Source organism: Uranotaenia lowii, chromosome 3, assembly GCF_029784155.1.
Source record: "Uranotaenia lowii strain MFRU-FL chromosome 3, ASM2978415v1, whole genome shotgun sequence".
Lineage (NCBI taxonomy): Eukaryota > Metazoa > Arthropoda > Insecta > Diptera > Culicidae > Uranotaenia > Uranotaenia lowii.
In genome coordinates this window covers 15,535,004-15,555,807 of record NC_073693.1, presented here as the reverse complement: position 1 = coordinate 15,555,807, position 20,804 = coordinate 15,535,004, and the positions used below count along the sequence as shown (strand labels likewise).

General features: G+C 34.0%; 1 protein-coding gene across 1 annotated transcript; it reads right to left on the bottom strand.

The window, feature by feature from the left end:
- Positions 1 to 230: 230 nt before the first annotated feature.
- On the bottom strand, positions 231 to 17,832 carry LOC129755574 (uncharacterized). The gene is made up of 4 exons (XM_055752130.1): positions 16,929 to 17,832; positions 7,807 to 8,224; positions 6,885 to 7,143; positions 231 to 1,710 (listed from the first exon to the last, which is right to left on the bottom strand). The coding sequence occupies exons 2-4, from the start codon at positions 8,093 to 8,095 to the stop codon at positions 885 to 887; spliced, it is 1,374 nt and encodes a 457-aa protein (XP_055608105.1). The 5' UTR covers positions 8,096 to 8,224; positions 16,929 to 17,832; the 3' UTR covers positions 231 to 884.
- Between the last annotated feature and the right edge of the window lie 2,972 nt (positions 17,833 to 20,804).

Below are 20,804 nucleotides of genomic sequence, written 5' to 3'. Positions count from 1 at the left end.
AAAATGTGTAAGCGCGCGCCGACTGATGAGTAAAAAATACGCAAGATTTTTTTTAAAGTCCACGATAAATTATTCTTGAAATATTTTTTAACGAATTATCATAAAAATACAATGCTTTCCTTTGCTTTATTCCATTGATCGATCTTATAAGTACTGCAGCAATTTCAAAACTTTCGGATGCATCGAATTAAAAGGGCCACTTTCGAACTCTTGTTTAAGTTTTTATTCCGTTACTTTCGAGTTCAATACAACAACGGTTTTCTGTTATTGAACAACGTTAGACATTAAGATTAAATTAAATAATATGCCTCTCCAATGAGACGTAGCGCGTAAAATGAGGTCGCTTGTTTGGGTGAATTACTGCTTTCCCTAAGTATGCTGTGTACTTCACATCTTAAAACCAAAAAAAAAACTTAAATAAGTAAAAATAATTACCACGGTACCACCTGATTAAAACCTAAGCACAATCAACTCGAGAGACTCGCGGCAAACGGAAAAATTGCGCCCCCGCGGTTTGCTGATTTGGTTTTAATTAATTTGTTCTACAAACGAGAAAATGAGTGCTAATTGCAGGGTACATGCGCGACTTTTGATTCCGCCTCTTGGTCTCGGAGGGATTTAAAAGATAGAAAAAGAAAAACCCAGCAACCTTGGGTTTGAATTACAATTATCATCTCTCTATAACTACAACTGTTTTCTGGGCAAGGAAAAGGCCTACTTTTGTTTGCCGATGCCTTCGACGATTGCTGAGATTGAGGTAGGTTTTGGTAAGATCAATCGTTTGGTAGTTCGCTTTGCATTTTCCCTAACTTTAAGTGCCTGTTTCGATGGGCAGGTAGGTTGCCGGGCTTGTAGATTATCGTATTTAGAGTTATAATTCGACGTTAGTGGGACGGAGTTGGGTCATTTTGGCAAAGATTGGTTGAGGAACTGCTTAGGCTATTGAGCTTTTGGAGGGCAATTTTGCGATTGATTTCGGCCGTTTCCCGATTGATTTTTGCAGTCTCGAGGTCGGTTTTCAAGATTTCCATCCGAAGTTCGAGTTCGCTCTGGTGAAGTTGGCTGCTGGCAGCACTGTTCTGATCGACGGTTGCAGTTTGAATCGGGTGAGCCACCGGAAGTGGAGAATCAGGTGGACCGGGATGCTGCAGTTCTCTGGGGGTTGTGCTGACCGATGAAGGTGATTGATGTCCTCCTCGTTGCATCTGATGATGATGGTGATTCGACTGCTCCAGATTGTGACTGTGACTCGTGTTGCTGTTGGTACTCAAATTCTGCGGCTCATGAAAAGGGATCTTCCACTGGCCCAACTCGTTCAAATGGTGAAAACGGTTCTTCAGAATGTTCAACGCTTCCAGAGTATTGGTCAAATCTGTTTGACTCATGTTAACCGGTGAGTCCGAAACCGTCGAATCGTTGGCCCCAAACGTTCGACTGTAGCCGTCCAAATTTTTGCCATTATTGTTATTGTTGTTGTTTGCCAACTGTTCGTTGAGCCGAGTCGCGAAACTGCTGGCCAACAGTTCGTTGAATTTCGAGTGAGGATTGTCGGAAGCGGCCACAGCAGTCATCGAATACGGCGAAGAACTGGGCAGCGATCCGAGTCGTGGATATTTCGCTGGACGTCCGCCACTTTTCTCGAATCCGTCCTCGTCGTCCATCGAATCTTCCTTGATGTGAACATCACTTATATTAAGTGATTTTCTCTCCCTGGGATCGAAGAAAAGAGAGCAATATTTTAATAACAAATTTATTTTAAAATTAAGAGTTCTCAACATTAAATAGAGTACTGACACTGGGGGACTTTGATCACCGGCTCATTAATCATCAATACTTTTTTTCATAGGATTATCAATAATTGTGTCTAAATTTAATGTATCCTACGCATTTTTTTTTAATTTCATATTTTTACCAAAAAACGTCATTATACTTTTTCGAATATAAGCGTTGGTGACTCAAAATGAGAAAAAAAAATTTATGATTACAACTAATATGTTCAGGCTTTGATAGTTAAATGGTATCATAAATCTGTCTCAAACAACATTACGGCAGAAATTGGACTTAAAATCAACTATGTGTTCAAAGTTACCCCGAAACGTGAAATCGTGGTTAAGAACGTCGTGATGCCAAGATGTTCGAAAATTTTGCAATTAATGATCAGGCTCCTTACTCCTGTAGGTGTTTTAAAAAAAATCAAGTACAGTGTCGGACAATAGAATAGGACCGCTCTAATGCAAAATATTCAATTCACCTTTAAACTGCCAATTCAAATATAATAATATGCGACACCTAGCGGCAAGCACTTAATGTAGTAAGCCAACTTTGTATACTGCACGTTTGTTGCAATCAAAGCAACCCGTTTGTTCTAACCGACCAGAAAGCTGTAAGAGGGTGAAAAAAGTCGCGTCATAAAATAAGACCAGCTCATCGGTTAGGCTGATCCGGCATTTTCAGCGCTCTAGATTTGAAGAAAAGATGTTGTTTTCGGTGTTGTTTGTCCATTTTCGTGTCCTGGTAAGTATTTCCTATAAAATAAATCATGTAAATCATGAAACCAACCAAAAAATAAAGATTTACTTCCTCCTACTCTGTTTTCAGCGAAAAAGCGATGGGTCGGGCACAGCACTGCACGGAGGTCCAGCGAGCGATCATCCGGAATCTGTACAAGGCTGGCAAAAGCCAACGCGAGATTGCCGACTTCTTAGGAAGGTCGAAAACTTTCGTTTTCAACGCGCTTCACAGCACCGGCAAACAGGAACTGACCGGCCGCCCCCGCAAAAAGACGCCGAAGGACGATTCGGCAATCAAGCGGGCCTCGCAAAAGGACCCTTTCAAAGCGTCCAAGCAGATCAGAGACGAGCTGAACTTATCTGTGAGTTCCCGGACGGTTCAGTGACGGTTGGTGGAGAAGGGACTAGGAGGAAAAAGTCCCCGGAAGGTGCCGATGCTGACGCCGAAGCACTTGAAGGCGCGGCTGAAGTATGCAAAGGACCACTTCGATTGGGTCGGTCCGGAAAAGGAGAAACTATGGAGAAATGTGCTGTGGTCGGATGAGACCAAAGTGAACCTCGTCGGCTCGGACAACGACCCCAAACATACCGCTAAAACGGTTAAAAAGTGGTTCCAGGATAATAAGGTAGACGTTATGGAATGGCCAGCACAGACCTCTGATCTCAATCCCATAGAGAACCTATGGGAAATATTTAAACGTAAGGTGTACACCGAAAAATTAAAAAACAAGCAGCAGCTGTGGGAGAGAATCCAGGCGGTGTGGTACGGTATCCCGGTGAGAACGAGCCAAAAGCTGGTAGAGTCTATGCCGAACCGGGTGCGAGAAGTGATGCGTAATAAGGGTTATACCACCAAGTACTAACCCTGCAAATCGATCACGGTATGAATTTCCTTTTTTTTTAAATTTTTGTACCATGAATTCCAAAGCGGTCCTATTTTATGACGCGTTATTTTAGTCAGTAAGTATGCTTAAAACGCATTTTTAAATAAAGGACAATTGTTTCACCTACGGATGATTTTAATTTCTTCGAAAAATGGAATTTACAATTTGTAAATGGTTTGATGCACTTAAATGGAAAGTTTTTCTCAAAGTTTTGTCACTTTCTGTTTCGGACTGAGCTGTCGTATATTGTAAATTTGTATATTTGTAAATTTTGTAAATTTTTTAAATTTTGTAAATTTTGTAAATTTTGAAAATTTAAAAAAAATTTAAATTTTGTAAATTTTGTAAGTTTTGTTAATTTTGAATATTTTGTAAATTTTGTAAATTTTGAAAATTTTGTAAATTTTGTAAATTTGGTATTTTGAAAATTTTGTAAATTTTGTAAATTTTGTAAATTTTGTAAATTTTGTAAATTTTGTAAATTTTGTAAATTTTGTAAATTTTGTAAATTTTGTAAATTTTGTAAGTTTTGTAAATTTTGTAAATTTTGTAAATTTCGTAAATTTTGTAAATTTGAAAATTTGTAAATATTGTAAGTTTTGAAAATTTTGTAAATTTTGTAAATTTTGTAAATTTAGTAAATTTTGTAAATTTTGTAAATTTTGTAAGTTTTGTAAATTTTGTAAATTTCGTAATTTTGTAAATTTTGTAAATTTTGTAAATTTTGTAAATTTTGTAAATTTTGTAAATTTTGTAAATTTTGTAAATTTTGTAAATTTTGTAAATTTTGTAAATTTTGTAAATTTTGTAAATTTTGTAAATTTTGTAAATTTTGTAAATTTTGTAAATTTTATAAATTTTGTAAATTTTGTAAATTTTGTGAATTTTGTAAATATAGTTAGTTTTGTAAATTTTGTAAATTTGATAAATTTGATAAATTTGGTAAATTTTGTAAATTTTGTAAACTTTGAAAATTTTGTAAATTTTGTAAATTTTGTAAATTTTGTAAATTTTGTAAATTTTGTAAATTTTGTAAATTTTGTAAATTTTGTGAATTTTGTAAATTTTGTAAATTTTGTAAATTTTGTAAATTTTGTAAATTTTGTAAATTTTGTAAATTTTGTAAATTTTGTAAATTTTGTAAATTTTGTAAATTTTGTAAATTTTGTAAATTTTGTAAATTTTGTAAATTTTGTAAATTTTGTAAATTTTGTAAATTTTGTAAATTTTGTAAATTTTGTAAATTTTGTAAATTTTGTAAATTTTGTAAATTTTGTAAATTTTGTAAATTTTGTAAATTTTGTAAATTTTGTAAATTTTGTAAATTTTGTAAATTTTGTAAATTTTGTAAATTTTGTAAATTTTGTAAATTTTGTAAATTTTGTAAATTTTGTAAATTTTGTAAATTTTGTAAATTTTGTAAATTTTGTAAATTTTGTAAATTTTGTAAATTTTGTAAATTTTGTAAATTTTGTTAATTTTGTAAATTTTGTAAATTTTGTAAATTTTGTAAATTTTGTAAATTTTGTAAATTTTGTAAATTTTGTAAATTTTGTAAATTTTGTAAATTTTGTAAATTTTGTAAATTTTGTAAATTTTGTAAATTTTGTAAATTTTGTAAATTTTGTAAATTTTGTAAATTTTGTAAATTTTGTAAATTTTGTAAATTTTGTAAATTTTGTAAATTTTGTAAATTTTGTAAATTTTGTAAATTTTGTAAATTTTGTAAATTTTGTAAATTTTGTAAATTTTGTAAATTTTGTAAATTTTGTAAATTTTGTAAATTTTGTAAATTTTGTAAATTTTGTAAATTTTGTAAATTTTGTAAATTTTGTAAATTTTGTAAATTTTGTAAATTTTGTAAATTTTGTAAATTTTGTAAATTTTGTAAATTTTGTAAATTTTGTAAATTTTGTAAATTTTGTAAATTTTGTAAATTTTGTAAATTTTGTAAATTTTGTAAATTTTGTAAATTTTGTAAATTTTGTAAATTTTGTAAATTTTGTAAATTTTGTAAATTTTGTAAATTTTGTAAATTTTGTAAATTTTGTAAATTTTGTAAATTTTGTAAATTTTGTAAATTTTGTAAATTTTGTAAATTTTGTAAATTTTGTAAATTTTGTAAATTTTGTAAATTTTGTAAATTTTGTAAATTTTGAAAGTTTTGTAAATTTTGTAAATTTTGTAAATTTTGTAAAATTTGTAAATTTTGTAAATCTTGTAAATTTTGTAAATTTTGTAAATTTTGTGAATTTTGTAAATTTTGTAAATTTTGAAAATTTTGTAAATTTGTAAATTTTAAAATTTGAAAATTTGTAAATTTTGTAAATATTATAAATTTTGTAAATTTTGTAAATTTTGTAAATTTTGAAAATTTTGTAAATTTTGTAAATTTTGTATTGCAATTTTGTATTGCAATTTTGTAAATTTTGTAAATTTTGTAAATGTTGTAAATGTTGTAAATGTTGTAAATGTTGTAAATTTTGTAAATTTGGTAAATTTGGTAAATTTGGTAAATTTTGTAAATTTTGTAAATTTTGTAAATTTTGTAAATTTTATAAATTTTGAAAATTTTGTAAATTTTGTATATTTTGTAAATTTTGTAAATTTTGTAAATTTTGTAAATTTTGTAAATTTTGTAAATTTTGTAAATTTTGTAAATTTTGTAAATTTTGTAAATTTTGTAAATTTTGTAAATTTTGTAAATTTTGTAAATTTTGTAAATTTTGTCAATTTTGTAAATTTTGTAAATTTTGTAAATTTTGTCAATTTTGTAAATTTTGTAAATTTTGTAAATTTTGTAAATTTTGTAAATTTTGTAAATTTTGTAAATTTTGTAAATTTTGTAAATTTTGTAAATTTTGTAAATTTTGTAAATTTTGTAAATTTTGTAAATTTTGTAAATTTTGTAAATTTTGTAAACTTTGTAAATTTTGTAAATTTTGTAAATTTTGTAAATTTTGTAAATTTTGTAAATTTTGTAAATTTTGTAAATTTTGTAAATTTTGTAAATTTTGTAAATTTTGTTAATTTTGTAAATTTTGTAAATTTTGTTAATTTTGTAAATTTTGTAAATTTTGTTAATTTTGTAAATTTTGTAAATTTTGTTAATTTTGTTAATTTTGTAAATTTTGTAAATTTTGTAAATTTTGTAAATTTTGTAAATTTTGTAAATTTTGTAAATTTTGTAAATTTTGTGAATTTTGTAAATTTTGTAAATTTTGTAAATTTTGTAAATTTTGTAAATTTTGTAAATTTTGTAAATTTTGTAAATTTTGTAAATTTTGTAAATTTTGTAAATTTTGTAAATTTTGTAAATTTTGTCAATTTTGTAAATTTTGTAAATTTTATAAATTTTGAAAATTTTATAAATTTTGTAAATTTTGTTAATTATGTAAGTTTTGTAAATTTCGTAAATTTTGTTATTCTTATAATTTTTTAAATTTTGAAATTTTATTTCAACTTAAAAAAAAAAACAAGTTAAACTCACCACATCGACGAACTTTCGTCGTCATTCTCGTCGCTGCAATCCTTGAGGGTGACGCCCTGCGGCAGATTTTCTTCCAGGGACAGCTTCATCTTGGAGTAGTCCACGTCGTCCATCAGCTCGTTCTTGCACACCTTCTTGGCCTCCTGCATGAAGTCCCAGATCTCGAACGTGAACTGGCTCGGTTTTTTGCGATCGGCCGCCTCCTGGCCGTAGCGTTGAATCCGCTGCTGATAGTCCAGCATCTCGGCACGTGTGCAAGCTGCGAAAAAGAACACGATTTTAGAAGACTCTCCTGCTTGTTTGCGCCTGAGACGCGCGAAGGGTGCCGCGACGCGTTTAAGCAGCGTACGGTTAGAGGAGTGCTTCCATTTATCTGTTTTCAAATGGAGGAGCAGACCTAGAGAGAGAGATTGGTGGAGAGCGCGAAAATTGGCGCTAATAATCGGTGTTAAATGCTGTATTATTTGGACGCAAAAATCGCGTCTGGGCCGAGCGAAACGAAATTAGGGGCGCTTATTTCGAACGGTAGCCAAAGCCATGGAAATGCCTCATCCTCTTGCAAAAGGCCGTCGTAAACCCGATGATGGACAATTAAGGCGGTCGGCTGTTTGTGGAGCTTACGGACCCGTGATGATCGGTGAATGAAATCGATTTGTAAATATGGTATTAAGATAGTTCATTCATAAATATGCTCGATTTCGATCGATGATCGATTTTTTCCCGACTCACGGTTGTTTCTTTTTCTTTTGGAAAAAGTTCAAGATAATAGAACACGAATAACGTAAGCTAAACAAACAATTATGCCAATCAGAGCCATTCTGTTGCTGCTTGAGATTAGGTTGAATAACTTTGATCAAGGAAGCTTCAACTTTTAACATTTGAATTTAATAATAATTTTTTAAATTATTTAAAAGTGACTCACCCTTCATCCGTCGCCACTGTTCCTTGAGCCGGTTGCAGTTCCGGTCGGTGCCGAAAGCCATCGCGAACTGCTGGTGAATGATCTTCCAGGCCCGGTTCTTGAGCGCCGTCAGGGCACTGTCCAGCCGTTTGTTCTCGATGATGTGCATATCCTTGCGGCAAAGCTCCAGAAGGAAGTGCTTCTCCTCATAGGCCCAATTTTGCGTTCGTTCCCGCTTCTTGAAGCGCTGCGCGGCCCCCAAGGAGCTTTGCAGCATTTCATTTTGGATTTTGGCTGCCAGAGTTTCCATTTTTGTGGGTTGTGCGGAAAGCTGGTGGGTGCTTCCGAATGAGTTTTCACTGTGCCTACTATTTGGTCTTTGGTTTCGTAATTTGCGTTTGGTATCAGTTAGACATCTGGAAGACTGCAGATTCTAAAGCTGGGGAAGAAAAAAAAAAAAACAACTGTTAATAAATGCTTTTCAAAAACTTATGTTATTTAAATACAATATATATTCAATTTTAATATTTAGGAAAGTTGCGGTCCGACCCGGTTAGCCAAAAATCTTAGAAAAAATTCCAGTTTTTGCCAGGTTTATTTACATTACTTGCAAAACAAAACAAAAGACTGGAGTTGAGTTATGTCAATTGTTGATTATTGAGTAAAACGAAAATCTGGCAAGCTTATGCCGTTTTCGTTTATCTCCACTCGCGTGGGGCAAAACTTTTTCTGAATAAACAAACATAATCGTTACCCGGGACGATGCAAATATATGGTTGCTATACTCACCCTTATGCTTACCCCCAACACTGACAACTTTTACGGGGTGCAACCGCCTGCTTGAGGTTCAAATCTCGGGCAAAACTAGTGGACTTCTGAATTAATAACCGAACATAATAACAGCAGTTAGGGCAAAACTCGTGGGTAACTAGGTTGCCACTGCCAATAAACGAAAACACTATTAGTATATTGCATTGAAATAACAATTATGTCTGGTGTCTTCAAACAATGTAACGGCCCGTAGAAGGCGAAGTGTTAAAATCCGTACGTAGTATCTTTAATGCGTAATTTGAACATGTACCTATCATGTCAGTCTTATTGGGAGTGGTTCTTTGTGTGCTGAAATGTGAAATTTCGGTAAAATGGAAATTCCACCAATAAGGCCCTCGGAATAACTTTTTGGCATCCAACCCAGTAAAGTCAGTAAGCGTAGCTACTTAAATTATCTAAATCGGTTACAAAGAAATTTCAAGACCAGTCCGAAATCTTTTTGGAAGCACGTAAAAAAACAACGGAAAGAACCAGAGCTTCCGGCTTACATGTTCCTTGACAGCGACACAGCGAATTTTGGTCCAGAAATTTGTAAACCTTTTGCCGAGCAATTTTCTAGTATTTTCATGGGGAAATTTCCTTGGAGCAACTGGCCAGGGCTGTCGAAAATATATCACCCCTATCTTTGAATGGTATTCTGGTCGACGATGCAGCCATCCTAAAAGCGACAGACAGCTAAGCTTAAAAATTCATCTTCTTCGGGCCCGGACGGTATACAAGCTACTTTTTTGAGGCGTTTTATGCCATCACTTCTCCAACGATCAGCACGGATTCATGCCTAAACGATCCACGACTACAAACCTACTGAATTTTACATTGTTCGTGCAGGACAGCTCTGCCAAGAAAACTCAAACAGACGCCATTTACACAGATCTCTCTGCTGCGTTCGATAAGGTGAACCACGATATTGCAATTGCCAAGCTCGAACGCTTAGACGTCTGTGGTTCCCTACTGGATTGGTTCCGGAGTTACTTAATGGGACGAAAGTTATCCGTTCGTACTGGTGAATTCTTTTCTAAGCAGTTCGTTGCCTTTTGAGGAGTGCCTCAAGGAAGTCATTTGGGACCGATCGTTTTCGTGATCTATTTAAATGATGTACTCTCGCTCCTCGGTGGCACAAAGCTCGCATATACCGATGACCTGAAACTTTTTCACACCATAAACGGCCAAGACGACAACAACTTCCTGCAACAGCAATTCACCGCTTTTGCTCACTGGTGCGATATCAATTGCTTGCCCTTGAACCGCAGTAAATGCTCGGTAATATCGTTTACCTGTAAGCGACATCCTCTTCCTGCAGAGTACATCCTCGGAGACCAAACCATCATCCGGGTGGACCATATCAACGATCTGGGCGTTATTCTCGACCGACGGCTGGAGTTCAAGACTCATAAGAACTATGTTGTCGACAAAGCTTCTCGAAGCCTTGGATTCTTGTTTTGTATGGCCAAAGATTTCAAAGACGTAAATATAAAAAAATCTTAAACTTGTCAATAATTAAAATCACACAAAACCAACGAAAAAAAGGAAAACATTTTTTACATGTATGAACGGACGGGCGGAATGAAGTGAAATTTTGTATCCGAAGTTTTTCAGGCCAGAGATGGTTTGTATATTAGTTTCAAGAATCTTACTTTTTTTTGGAATGGTGGCTCCCATACAAAATCAACTACAAATGGGATACAACTCGATCAACTTGAAAAGAGGGTCATGAAAACTAATTCACGAGCACGAGGAAGCTAAAGATTTGTAGATGAATTAAATATTTTCTAACGATTTATTAAGTAACAGGTATAACAAAGTTTACCGGGTCAGCTAGTTTCGTATAATTTTGAAAATCATTTTTTTTTGTTGGAAAAAGTGTAAATGTTGACAACTTTTACAAAATAATCAATTAAAATATATGGATTGATTTTTTTTTTAAATTTTTTGAATACGTTTTGAAGCCAACAAATACTGCTTTATTGTGTAGAAAAATATTTTTTAATCCATTGGGGTTGTTTCATAAAGCGAACAAAAACAGTCGCAAATGAATGAGTTCACGTCACAAAAAAAGGATTTTTTTTTAAATTTTACGGAAAAACTTGAAAAGAACATTGTACAGGAAAAAAAATAAAATCTTCTTTGAAAATGATGAAACGATCCTGAAACATTGAATTTCATAGAAGTCGGTTGGAATCTAGCTGAGTTACAACAGCGCGAATGAGTGAATTTACGTCACAAAATTTAATGTTTTTTAAAATAATATAAGGGAAACATGTTCTGAAAGCTGTTTTGATCCTTCAGATGGTCGGATTTTTACAAATCAAACATAATTTAGTTGATTTTTTTTATTTGTTCGTTATTTGCAAATAAAAAAACAAATTATTGAAAAAATAAAATATTTGTTTACCTTTTTGTTCAAAAACGTCAACAAACTCTCTATAGGATTCATTTTGGTGCAAGGGATGGCCACACATTTGGTTAGGGCCATGGAGAACAAAAAAAAAAGGCTGCTGTTTTCTACGCTTTTAGGTTCTCGTTCTGGTCATAATTTTTGTAAAGAATGCATCTGTCCTGCTATCCCGTTTAGGCATGGATTCTTGCTCAACAAAATGACGATTTTTTTATCAGCAATCTCATTACCGCTGATGTATGTATGTATGTATTGGTCCCCCATCAGTAGCAAGGTCCAGCCTATGTCTGTGTGGCATGGCCTTCGAATTTCTTCTAGGGCTTCCACGGCCGATGGTTCGTCGAGGGAAGGCTTCCAACCTACAGAGACCTACAATGGTTGGCAATCCACTCGGCTTGCAATAGTCTCTTAAGATTAACCCCAGATGCATTCCCTCTGAAATATATGATTATTTATACTATGAAACACAATCTTACCTGTCGGCAACTTAAGGGATTCGAACCCAAAAGTTTTCTTGCCGATACCGGGAATCGAACCCAGTACGCCTGGGTTACCAGACTCGCGCCAACCTATCCACTAGACCACATTAGCGCTCAGCAATCACATTACCGCTGATCTGCATAAAAATTTTCACCACCGCCCCACAGTGGGCCAGGAACCACACTTTTGCGGTCAAAATTGACTGCAGGCTAGAGGCTTCGTTGTAGCTCATCGGTGTCTTCGACAAAGTTACTCGACTATATTTGCGCTATCTATTGATGGATTCGAACAAGTTCTATTTTTCTCCGCAAGGTCTCGCCAAAATCTAACTTCTTACAGAAGCAAGATACAGCTATGGTTTCTTCTACAAAGTTGTTTATTATATCTTAAACATCAACTTTGTAGAACATTGTTAAGCTCTATGTTGTGAACTTACCTTGCAAAAATAAGTATTTAAGAAAACCTTGCAAAAATGGTTTTTTGCACCTATTTTTGTGTTTAGCTATACAATACCTCAAATTTCCACAGTGTTCGATTGGAATAGACTCCAATGAGATATTCTAGTGGAAAACTTTTTCTTTTCGCAGATTTTTTCTGTCAAAATCACAAAAAATAGGTTAAAATTATACATTTTTCAAATTGCAATAACCTGCTTGTGAGCAGTTTGGCGCACCTCATTTTTTGAGAAGTGACAGTTGTGATTATGATCTAAATGCATGTAAAAAATGTCGGTGGGTTCTCGTGGGTTCCTTGCCAAATGATTTAATAAAGTTGGTTAATTTTCAATGCAAATTCACATATTAAAAACCTTTTTCAAAGAAAACTTCCGCATTTCTCTTGGAAAAGTCGAATTTTCATCGTTCAGTCCGGGTTTGTCGAACCTAATAATCTAAGAAATGCATGTGAACCTATACTTTGGCAGAAACTGCGGTGAATCCGTGCACCCATGGTGGATTACCAACATACATACATACATACAAGATTAAAATAGTGGGAAAAAACAAAACTACAGGATTCTGGGTAAAAATCATTCTGGGTAAAGGTTTTAGCTTTAGAACGTAACAAATTTCAAAATGGAAAACGTATTTCATTATTTCTGGTAAAAAATGAGCATCCATGCCAAGCTTTCTAGGTCATAAGATAGCTGCGCTCCTAATGGAAAAACTATGAACAAACGTCACTTCGTCGAATAATCGTTTAAAAAAAATTAACGTTTATACGCCGAAGTGACTGATGTGTATTTGAAGCAATTGTTTGCAAAGTAACGAGTTATAATGCAAAAGGCCAAACATCATAAACATTTTTACATCGATTGTACACATAATATTTAAAAAAAAAGTCCCAGAGTAATGAATAATGGAGAAAAGGAGATAAACGCTTTTTTAGCTGTGAATTTGAAGCTTAAATTCTGTGATTTGAAGCCTAAATTCGGTTACGATTTTCTGTTACGCTATTTCTATGAACTTCATTGGGAAATCATGTGAAACATCAATAAATTGGAAACTACTTAGAGTTTTAATAAAAAAAAACAATTTAAATTACCTTATTTTCATATTTCCATGAGTTAGAGTCAAAAATAAAATTTCGGAAGTGACATAAAAATTTATAATTTTGAAAGTCTGTACAAAATTTAGATAACCTGTGAATTTTGTGAAAATTTTAAAAAATCAGTGATCTGTGAAGAAATTTGCTCAAAATTCTTCTCGTTGATTCTCGTTGATATTGTTCGGTGATGTTTGGATGAAAAAAAAATTGCTTTATATTTAACGTTTCGGTATACTGTTTATTTCAACCATCTTCTGAAAAAGAACGCTAATTTTTCGCCTGGAAAAGGTCATCGCTTAAATTGGAAAAGCAATGACCTTAGCAGGCGGAAAAATTCTTTTTCTGAAGATGGTTGAATAAGCAGTAAACCGAAACTTTAAGAATAAAGCAAATCTTTTAATCTAAACATCACCGAACAACATCAACGAGAACCCCCAAAGATAAATAAAAATTGGGCTTTTTGCCTTTTTGATCATTTTGTTTATTGACAACCTTTCGGCTTTTGAATAGGATACCATGATTGCTTTTTTAAGTATCAATAATTTATTTCCCATTGTGAATTTTTTAAACCTTAATAAATCTAATTATACTGTTGTGTTCTGGATGATTTTCAGATACATTCAAAACTTGTCTCCATTTCCAAACCTTATCGTTTACAACAGGGGTGAGCAACACGCGGCCCGCGAGACTCTTTTGTGCGACCCGCGAAGCTTTTTTCAAGTTTTTATTCATTAACTTTTGTTATTATTAAGAAAATTTATATGACTAGATCAAATATGCTCTTTTCTGTATTTTCCCAAAAAGCTCTCAAATTGTTAACCTTTTTAGTAGCATTTAAGACATTTATTATGTTCTGATCAAGGCATAGATGCAATATTGTTTATTGCCATAACGTAATTTATACATTACGATACGATACGATACATTTTTTTCTAATCATTTAATTCCTTCCACTTTGAAAAGCAAAATTCATAAAAGTGACGAAGAGCAGCTAAAAATCGGAAGCTTCACATGATCAAAACAATTTTGAAGTCCGTTAGTGAAGTCATTTTTTTTTGTTTCAAGCAAAAATGAAGTTTTATTTTTTTCTAATTATAGACACTTCAAAACGTTTGTGGCGTTCGTGTCTTGAATAAAGTTTTATGATGAAAAATATGCTCAACAGATATTTTTTTGAAAGTATTCTATCCAATTCGGTAGATATGCTAGTTCTGTTAGCATTCATTAACTGGCAAAAACAATTGAACCAAAACCTTGTGAAATAATTTTTATTTCTGAATATTGACGAAAATTACGAAAGTTTAATTATAAAGCATGGGTGAACGTTTTTGGATTTTTTTATTAACATGAATTGGCCGGCATCAAAATAACCGACAAAAATCATAAGTTAAAAAAAAATAGATTTATGAAATTCTGTGATTCGACCCAAAAGGTATTTGGCGATAATCTGTTATGCTTTTTTCAGAAATTTGATAGAAAATTAACAACAAAGCGCTGATGTGGTCTAGTGAATTGGCTGGCACGAGTCTGGTAACCCAGACGTACTGGGTTCGATTCCCGGTATCGGCAAGAAAAACTTTCGGGTTCGAATACCATAAGTTGCCGACAGGTAAGATGTGTTTCATTGTATTCAGTAATTATATATTTTAGAGGGAATGCATCTGGGGCTAATCTGAAGAGACTATTGCAAGTGGAGTGGATTTCCAACTCTCTGAAGATTGGATGCCTTCCCTCGACGAACCATCGGCCGAGGAAGCCTGAGAAGCAATTCGAAGGTCAAGCCACACAGACATAGGCTGGACTTTGCTACCGATGGGGGAACCATACATACATACATACATACATACATACATACATACATACATACATACATACATACATACATACATACATACATACATACATACATACATAACATACAATTTGATAGAAAATTTACAAAACACATCAATAAATGGAGTTCTTTCACTTATAAATCGCATTCCACGTTACAAAAGTCATAATATAGCCTCCGAAATTATATCCCAATTAAGATATCATTGAATTAAATAAGATTATTAAGATAAGATTACAAATTATAAAAATCTGGATAACAAATCTAGAATTAAGAATGCAATTTTGAAGATAGTTGCTTAAAAATATGTGAAATCGAAAATTTTAAGTGATTTTGACAACCTTGCTGAACTTCAATTTGAAAAAGGGAGTTTTTTACCGTTTGGAGGAAAAAAACCAAGTCAATAAGCGATTCAACACCCAGCGCTGAGAGACGGTGACTTTTTTGAATATATCTTTTTCACACTTTTAGTAATCGCTGTGGTAAGCTCCAGAAGATTTTGAAATGGAAATGACGACGAAACGTAGCATCGATTTTAACCAGAATAACATAAGAACGAATATTCGCCAAGAAATACTTTTAAAAAATTGAGAGAATTTTAAAATGACTAAGAATTAGTGATGTGCCTTTTTAATATCGGGTGTTTTAAAAGTCGTATTGAATTTCTGATGTTAAAGACGTGAATTCGTTTTGTTTTCCTTTTTCAGATTTGTTTTCGCCACAAATTATAAAAAAAAGGTATTTTAAGTGCGGCCTGCCGACAAGATTTCTAATTTAAATTGGCCCGTTGGTTCAAAAGGTTGCTCACCTCTGGTTTACAACTTTGCCAAAAGCTTCAATTGGTTGAATTTCCGATTTCCAGATGAATAAGAATGAAGAACCATTAACATTTTTGTTTACAGATTCTGTACGCACGATAACTAAAGTTCAATGTATTCTAACGAAACTGACAAAAATCATGTTTGAATTTTTAAATTTTTGTGACTTTATATAACAACTAAATTTTTCATGCCATGTTTCAAAACCGTATTACCCTCAAACTGCACTGATTATTTAGATATGTTGAATCTTCAGCCATATCGTCAATCGGCTGTATGCGCATATTACCCAATATGCGCATATAGGAACACTTCCCCCTATAGGATTTTTTTTTAATTCTAAAAAATCTAATGACAATCTAGCGGTTTTCGTGTTACTCTTTCTATGTTTTTATGTCACTCTTTTGCAAATAACGATTGAAAAAATAGCTCTTCTCAGACACCGGTTATCGTGATCGGCAACATCGTTTATAACAATTAAGCAATTTTTTTTATATTTTTATTCTTGGAATTTTTATCCTTTCAGATTGATTCAGCCCTATCAATAAGGCAATTTTTTTAGTGTCGCAATTCATGAAAACACGATGAGAAATAAAATTGAATGAAACAATGTTAATAAGCTGACACTAGTATTGATAAGAGAGCTTGGTCAAAATAAAAAGTCTTATCACTTCTGTAAAAATTCTATCGATTTTTTGCCAAAAAACTTTAATTTTTTTTCGAGTACAGTCCTTATTGCGGGTCGGAATTCCATTCAGAAAGATGATTATATATTCTCATTTTCCTTCGCAAATTGTTTTTACCGGCTACCGGAGATCCACAGATCCTACCGAAGGCAGGAAAAATGTGTCAAGGGATTATATCTAGCACAACCTGTTAGGAATCTACCGGGCCCAGCTGTAAATCACCAATTTGGGTGGATTTCTTTATCTTCTTACGGACACCTTTGCTCCTCCCAGCTTGCTTCTTTTCACAACAAGGTGTGACAGGTACAAGTTTAGTGATGAATTAAACGTACATGAGCTTCGAAGAAGAAAAAAACGTACACGCAGGCGTATGAGCTTACAATTATGAGTCGAGAGAGATGGAGCAAGACAAAAAAAGAACGTTCGTGGTCAGATTAGAGCCGAAGAAGAAAGAGTTAGGAGAAGCAAGTGGTTGGACCCCTGGAAGGTGTCTATTTTGTGGAACTAATGATGGGACTGTAATAATTTAATAGTCATGTTCATTGCTAACGTACCTGTAGTTGATTGTTCAGGTGTAATGACATCACAACGGCGATGCGGAGATGAGCTCTTTTTTTGGGCTCTCTTGGGAAAATCCAGATCCTTGAGAGACGTGAGTGGGTTGGCTCCAAGCACGTGCTTCACTCCGAAAATGTAACGGTTTTCCGGTGTTGCGATCGTTTAAATCTTTTGTTCTTAAATCACATTAGATAAAAGCTCTCTCTCTTTTTCTTATTTTTGTAAGGCACTACTTAGCTAATCATGCACTAGTCTTGGTGTCGAACAAAAGCATTTCCTAAACGTTGTTCCTGTATGAACATTTCGCAGATTTAATTCTTACCTCATTTCGTAATCATGAGATATTGAGAATACACAAAGTTTACGCAAAGCAAATCACAGCTTTAAACTTCGGATCTTCTGACTGGAGAGGGAACAAAAAAAAACCGGTCACTTATCCCAGAATGATTATTTATCTTAAGAATCACCACTTTTTTGTGTCGTTGGTCGCTAGTTAACTCTTCGACTCGAAAACAGCATCCACAATCAAACGGCCGTCTTATTCTTCACGGCGAAGCGAGGCGCACACACATTGCCGAGCACTACAATTCAAGTACTTCTTCACAATAGCCGGGGCCTTAATCCATCACTTTGGTGGGTTTGGTACGTAACTAAATAAAAGACTCGAACCAAGTCAAGTACTTTCAGGCGCGCTCGGTATTAAGGCCGAGAAATTATTCAAAACGATCACCCGTCTCTCCTTACTTGGCACTAACTCTCACTCACTACCTGTCCTGTCTTTGCCTGTGAACTATCCCCGAATAATAACCGAAACCAATTCCAGCCAAAAATCTCTCAAACGCCCATATGTACGTACTCCACGAGCAATGAATTCAAACTATTTTCCTCGCACCTACTTACTTGCTCACTTGCCTATAGATGATCGACTATCGACCATAAAAACCTGGCCAGAGGAGCGATCAACCCGAAAAAAAGTGCCAAAATATTGTTCGGCAGATGATTTGTGTATCTCTGACTCTGACTCTGATCCATCCATCTCGCTCCTTCTCACTGCTGCAGCATCCATCGATAATCCGAGGCTGTGTCTGAGGCTTAGATCGAGTAAGCATTCCATCTCGCTCAGCGCACTGGTTAAATATGGGTTTCGGTGTACGTGCGTAATAAAAATATTACTAATGACTAAAATTGATTTTCGGCACATTCGGTTTCGGTTTGGTAGATAGATGGACAAGCGTATAGAGTTCCTCAGTCGTCAACTACAATGTGTACACACTATGTACCCCTCGTTCGTCGCTTCGTCTCCTTATCCTAGCAAATCCAAGTATTTTCTTCGCTCCTATCCTATCGCTCGCACTTCGTCGGGGTTTTGGCCTCAAAGCCGACCCGAGAAAGGCTTAACCATTTCTGTTACACCTCGGCATGACTAGTACATACGTTAGTAGGACGGTACGGGTAAAATAATTACCGACGGCGATTTTAGGCAGCTTTGGGTAGGGTTATGATTCCTTTGTAAGAGGATGTCCAAAAGGGCGATTAGCATTAGTTGGTCCCTTAAAATGTATATGAAATATAGCGGGAATTGTTCAAAATTCGATAAATAGGGCCCATAGATTTCTTTTCTGGATTTTTCAAGTCATAAACACTATTCATAAAACAACTGAGACGTTTGAGCCGAAGAGGTAGAAGTACATCAAAATTCACAGTTATCGGAAAATTACGAATTTGGTAGTTTGTTTTATCGATCAGTTTTGAACCGAACTTGCACAGTTTGTTCTGGAAATATTAAAGGTTTTTAAGTGAAACTGTTTTTCGCATACATATAAAGACAGTTGACGCTTTGCATATAATTGCAGTCACTATAGTTTATAAAAAAATAACCAAACTGATTAACACTCAAAAACCTAGCGTGTGTTTTAGTTACACTAAAGACCGCCAGATTTCGCCAGAGTTTGAATGCCAGACTGCCAGATTTCGCACCTCATATCTAAGGAACTACTTAGCCGATTTCTGCAAGCTTTACACCATTCAATTACAAGAAGCCTCATAACTTTTTTTTTTGTTTGAACAGTTTTTTTTATGTTAGATTTCAATTTTTGAACTAGATAACGAAATATAGAGGTTACTGAAAAAAAGTAAGCGATGACTTTTACCAATCGCACGCATTTTTCTCTCGCTTCGCGAAAACATAATAAAATAACATATTTTACTATGTAAATTTGATATTAAGTTTTCAAAAAGTGATGAAAAGTGATGTCTAAGCAGATAAACTGTTAAAGTGTCACCGGATGCTCCGGGAATTCTCGGTGATGTAAGATTTATTTCATTAAACGTGTAGCTTGCCGTGGGCTATTGAAGTGACGTGTTTTGTTAGTTTTTTATGTATGAATTTTGATTCTTCATGATTTGTGGGAAAGGGATTTATGTAAAGAGCGTCTGGAAAAACGGTTTGGATGAGAGAAGTTAGTCTCAAAGTAACTTATTCAGAACAAAATGGTGATTTTCATTGAAATGTGATGGCGAAGAAAGCTTTTACTTGTTGGGAATACGAGTTCTCTTCAGACCCTTATATAGATCATACAAATAATCAAGGTTGCTACGATGTGTGTCGGGTTGGCAGAATGGTCGCTGAAGTTCCGCATTCCGTGTGTTATCGAGATGAAGAAAGTGAAGTATTCCAGAAAATAGAATATTTTGAAAAATTTCGGAAGAAGACAACCCACGATCATCAGGATTCAGGAGCCATCCGGAAAATAATCTTATTAGAAGTCAAGAAATCGAAGATGAACAACCTTTTACCGTCGTTGGCGGGGTTGCTGATTTTCCTTCACCATCACGTTTCAGATCTCATTTGACTACTAGTCATGCTTCAAGGGACTGGAAAAACTTGACTACCGTCATGGATTTCTGTTCGCATGACGCATGTTATTTTTCAAACGATGGTCGTCAAACAAGATGACGGCGTCGGTTGAAAGCATTTGGGTATGATTTGAAAAATTTCGAGTAGGTATATGGATTGCTTGTTGGACTAATTGCCAGGGTCGAGGACAAATGAAATTCAGATTTAAATAATACTACTAAACATTTTGAAAGGCTAAATAAAAAGAAGGATCGTACAGCCGCAAGGTCGATTTGTCCTTTTTAGTCCATACGGAGTTCTCCTCGGTCGAGATAGTTGATGTTTTGTTCGATTTTATCCCGGGCCTTGACTACCCTAGACCAGCGGTCGGCAACCTTTTGAAACAGAAGAGCCAAAAATTGCAAATTAAGGAAATGTCCAAGTTTCAAAGAGCCGCACTTCATTTTATCCTTACTACAAATAATGTTGATCGCTAAGATACATTGTATCCTGATGTTCACTCATTTTTATTATCCTTTTTCTCACAACGCCACAGATTTTCGTTGTTTGATTGGCAAACAGAAGCGATTTTCTTTCTTCTAAATCAATACATTTTCATAACGAGTACAGCTTATTAACGTTGAAATTATGGCGATGTACCATTGTGACTTGATAAAATTTATCATTTTAAACTTTGGTGCAATTCATTCCTAACCTATTCCCAGATAAACAATAAACTTTCGATGTGTTCTATTGAAATATTAAAAAGAAACATTGAAAATTTAATATCATAAAAATACATACTGCAAGAGGTAAATTAATATATAAAAAACTAAACGAAGGTTTGTCACTATTATTTTTTTTCAAATTCTACAAATAAGCCTTCAAGTTTTTTTGGTTATGAACATTAAAATCCATTAATGTTTTTTTGTTTGTTATGCGCATAAAACTATCATTTAAAATAGATAAATATTTTCCGGGCCTTAGAATAAATAAACCAACAAATTTTAATTCATATATGCTCATTTTCCTGATT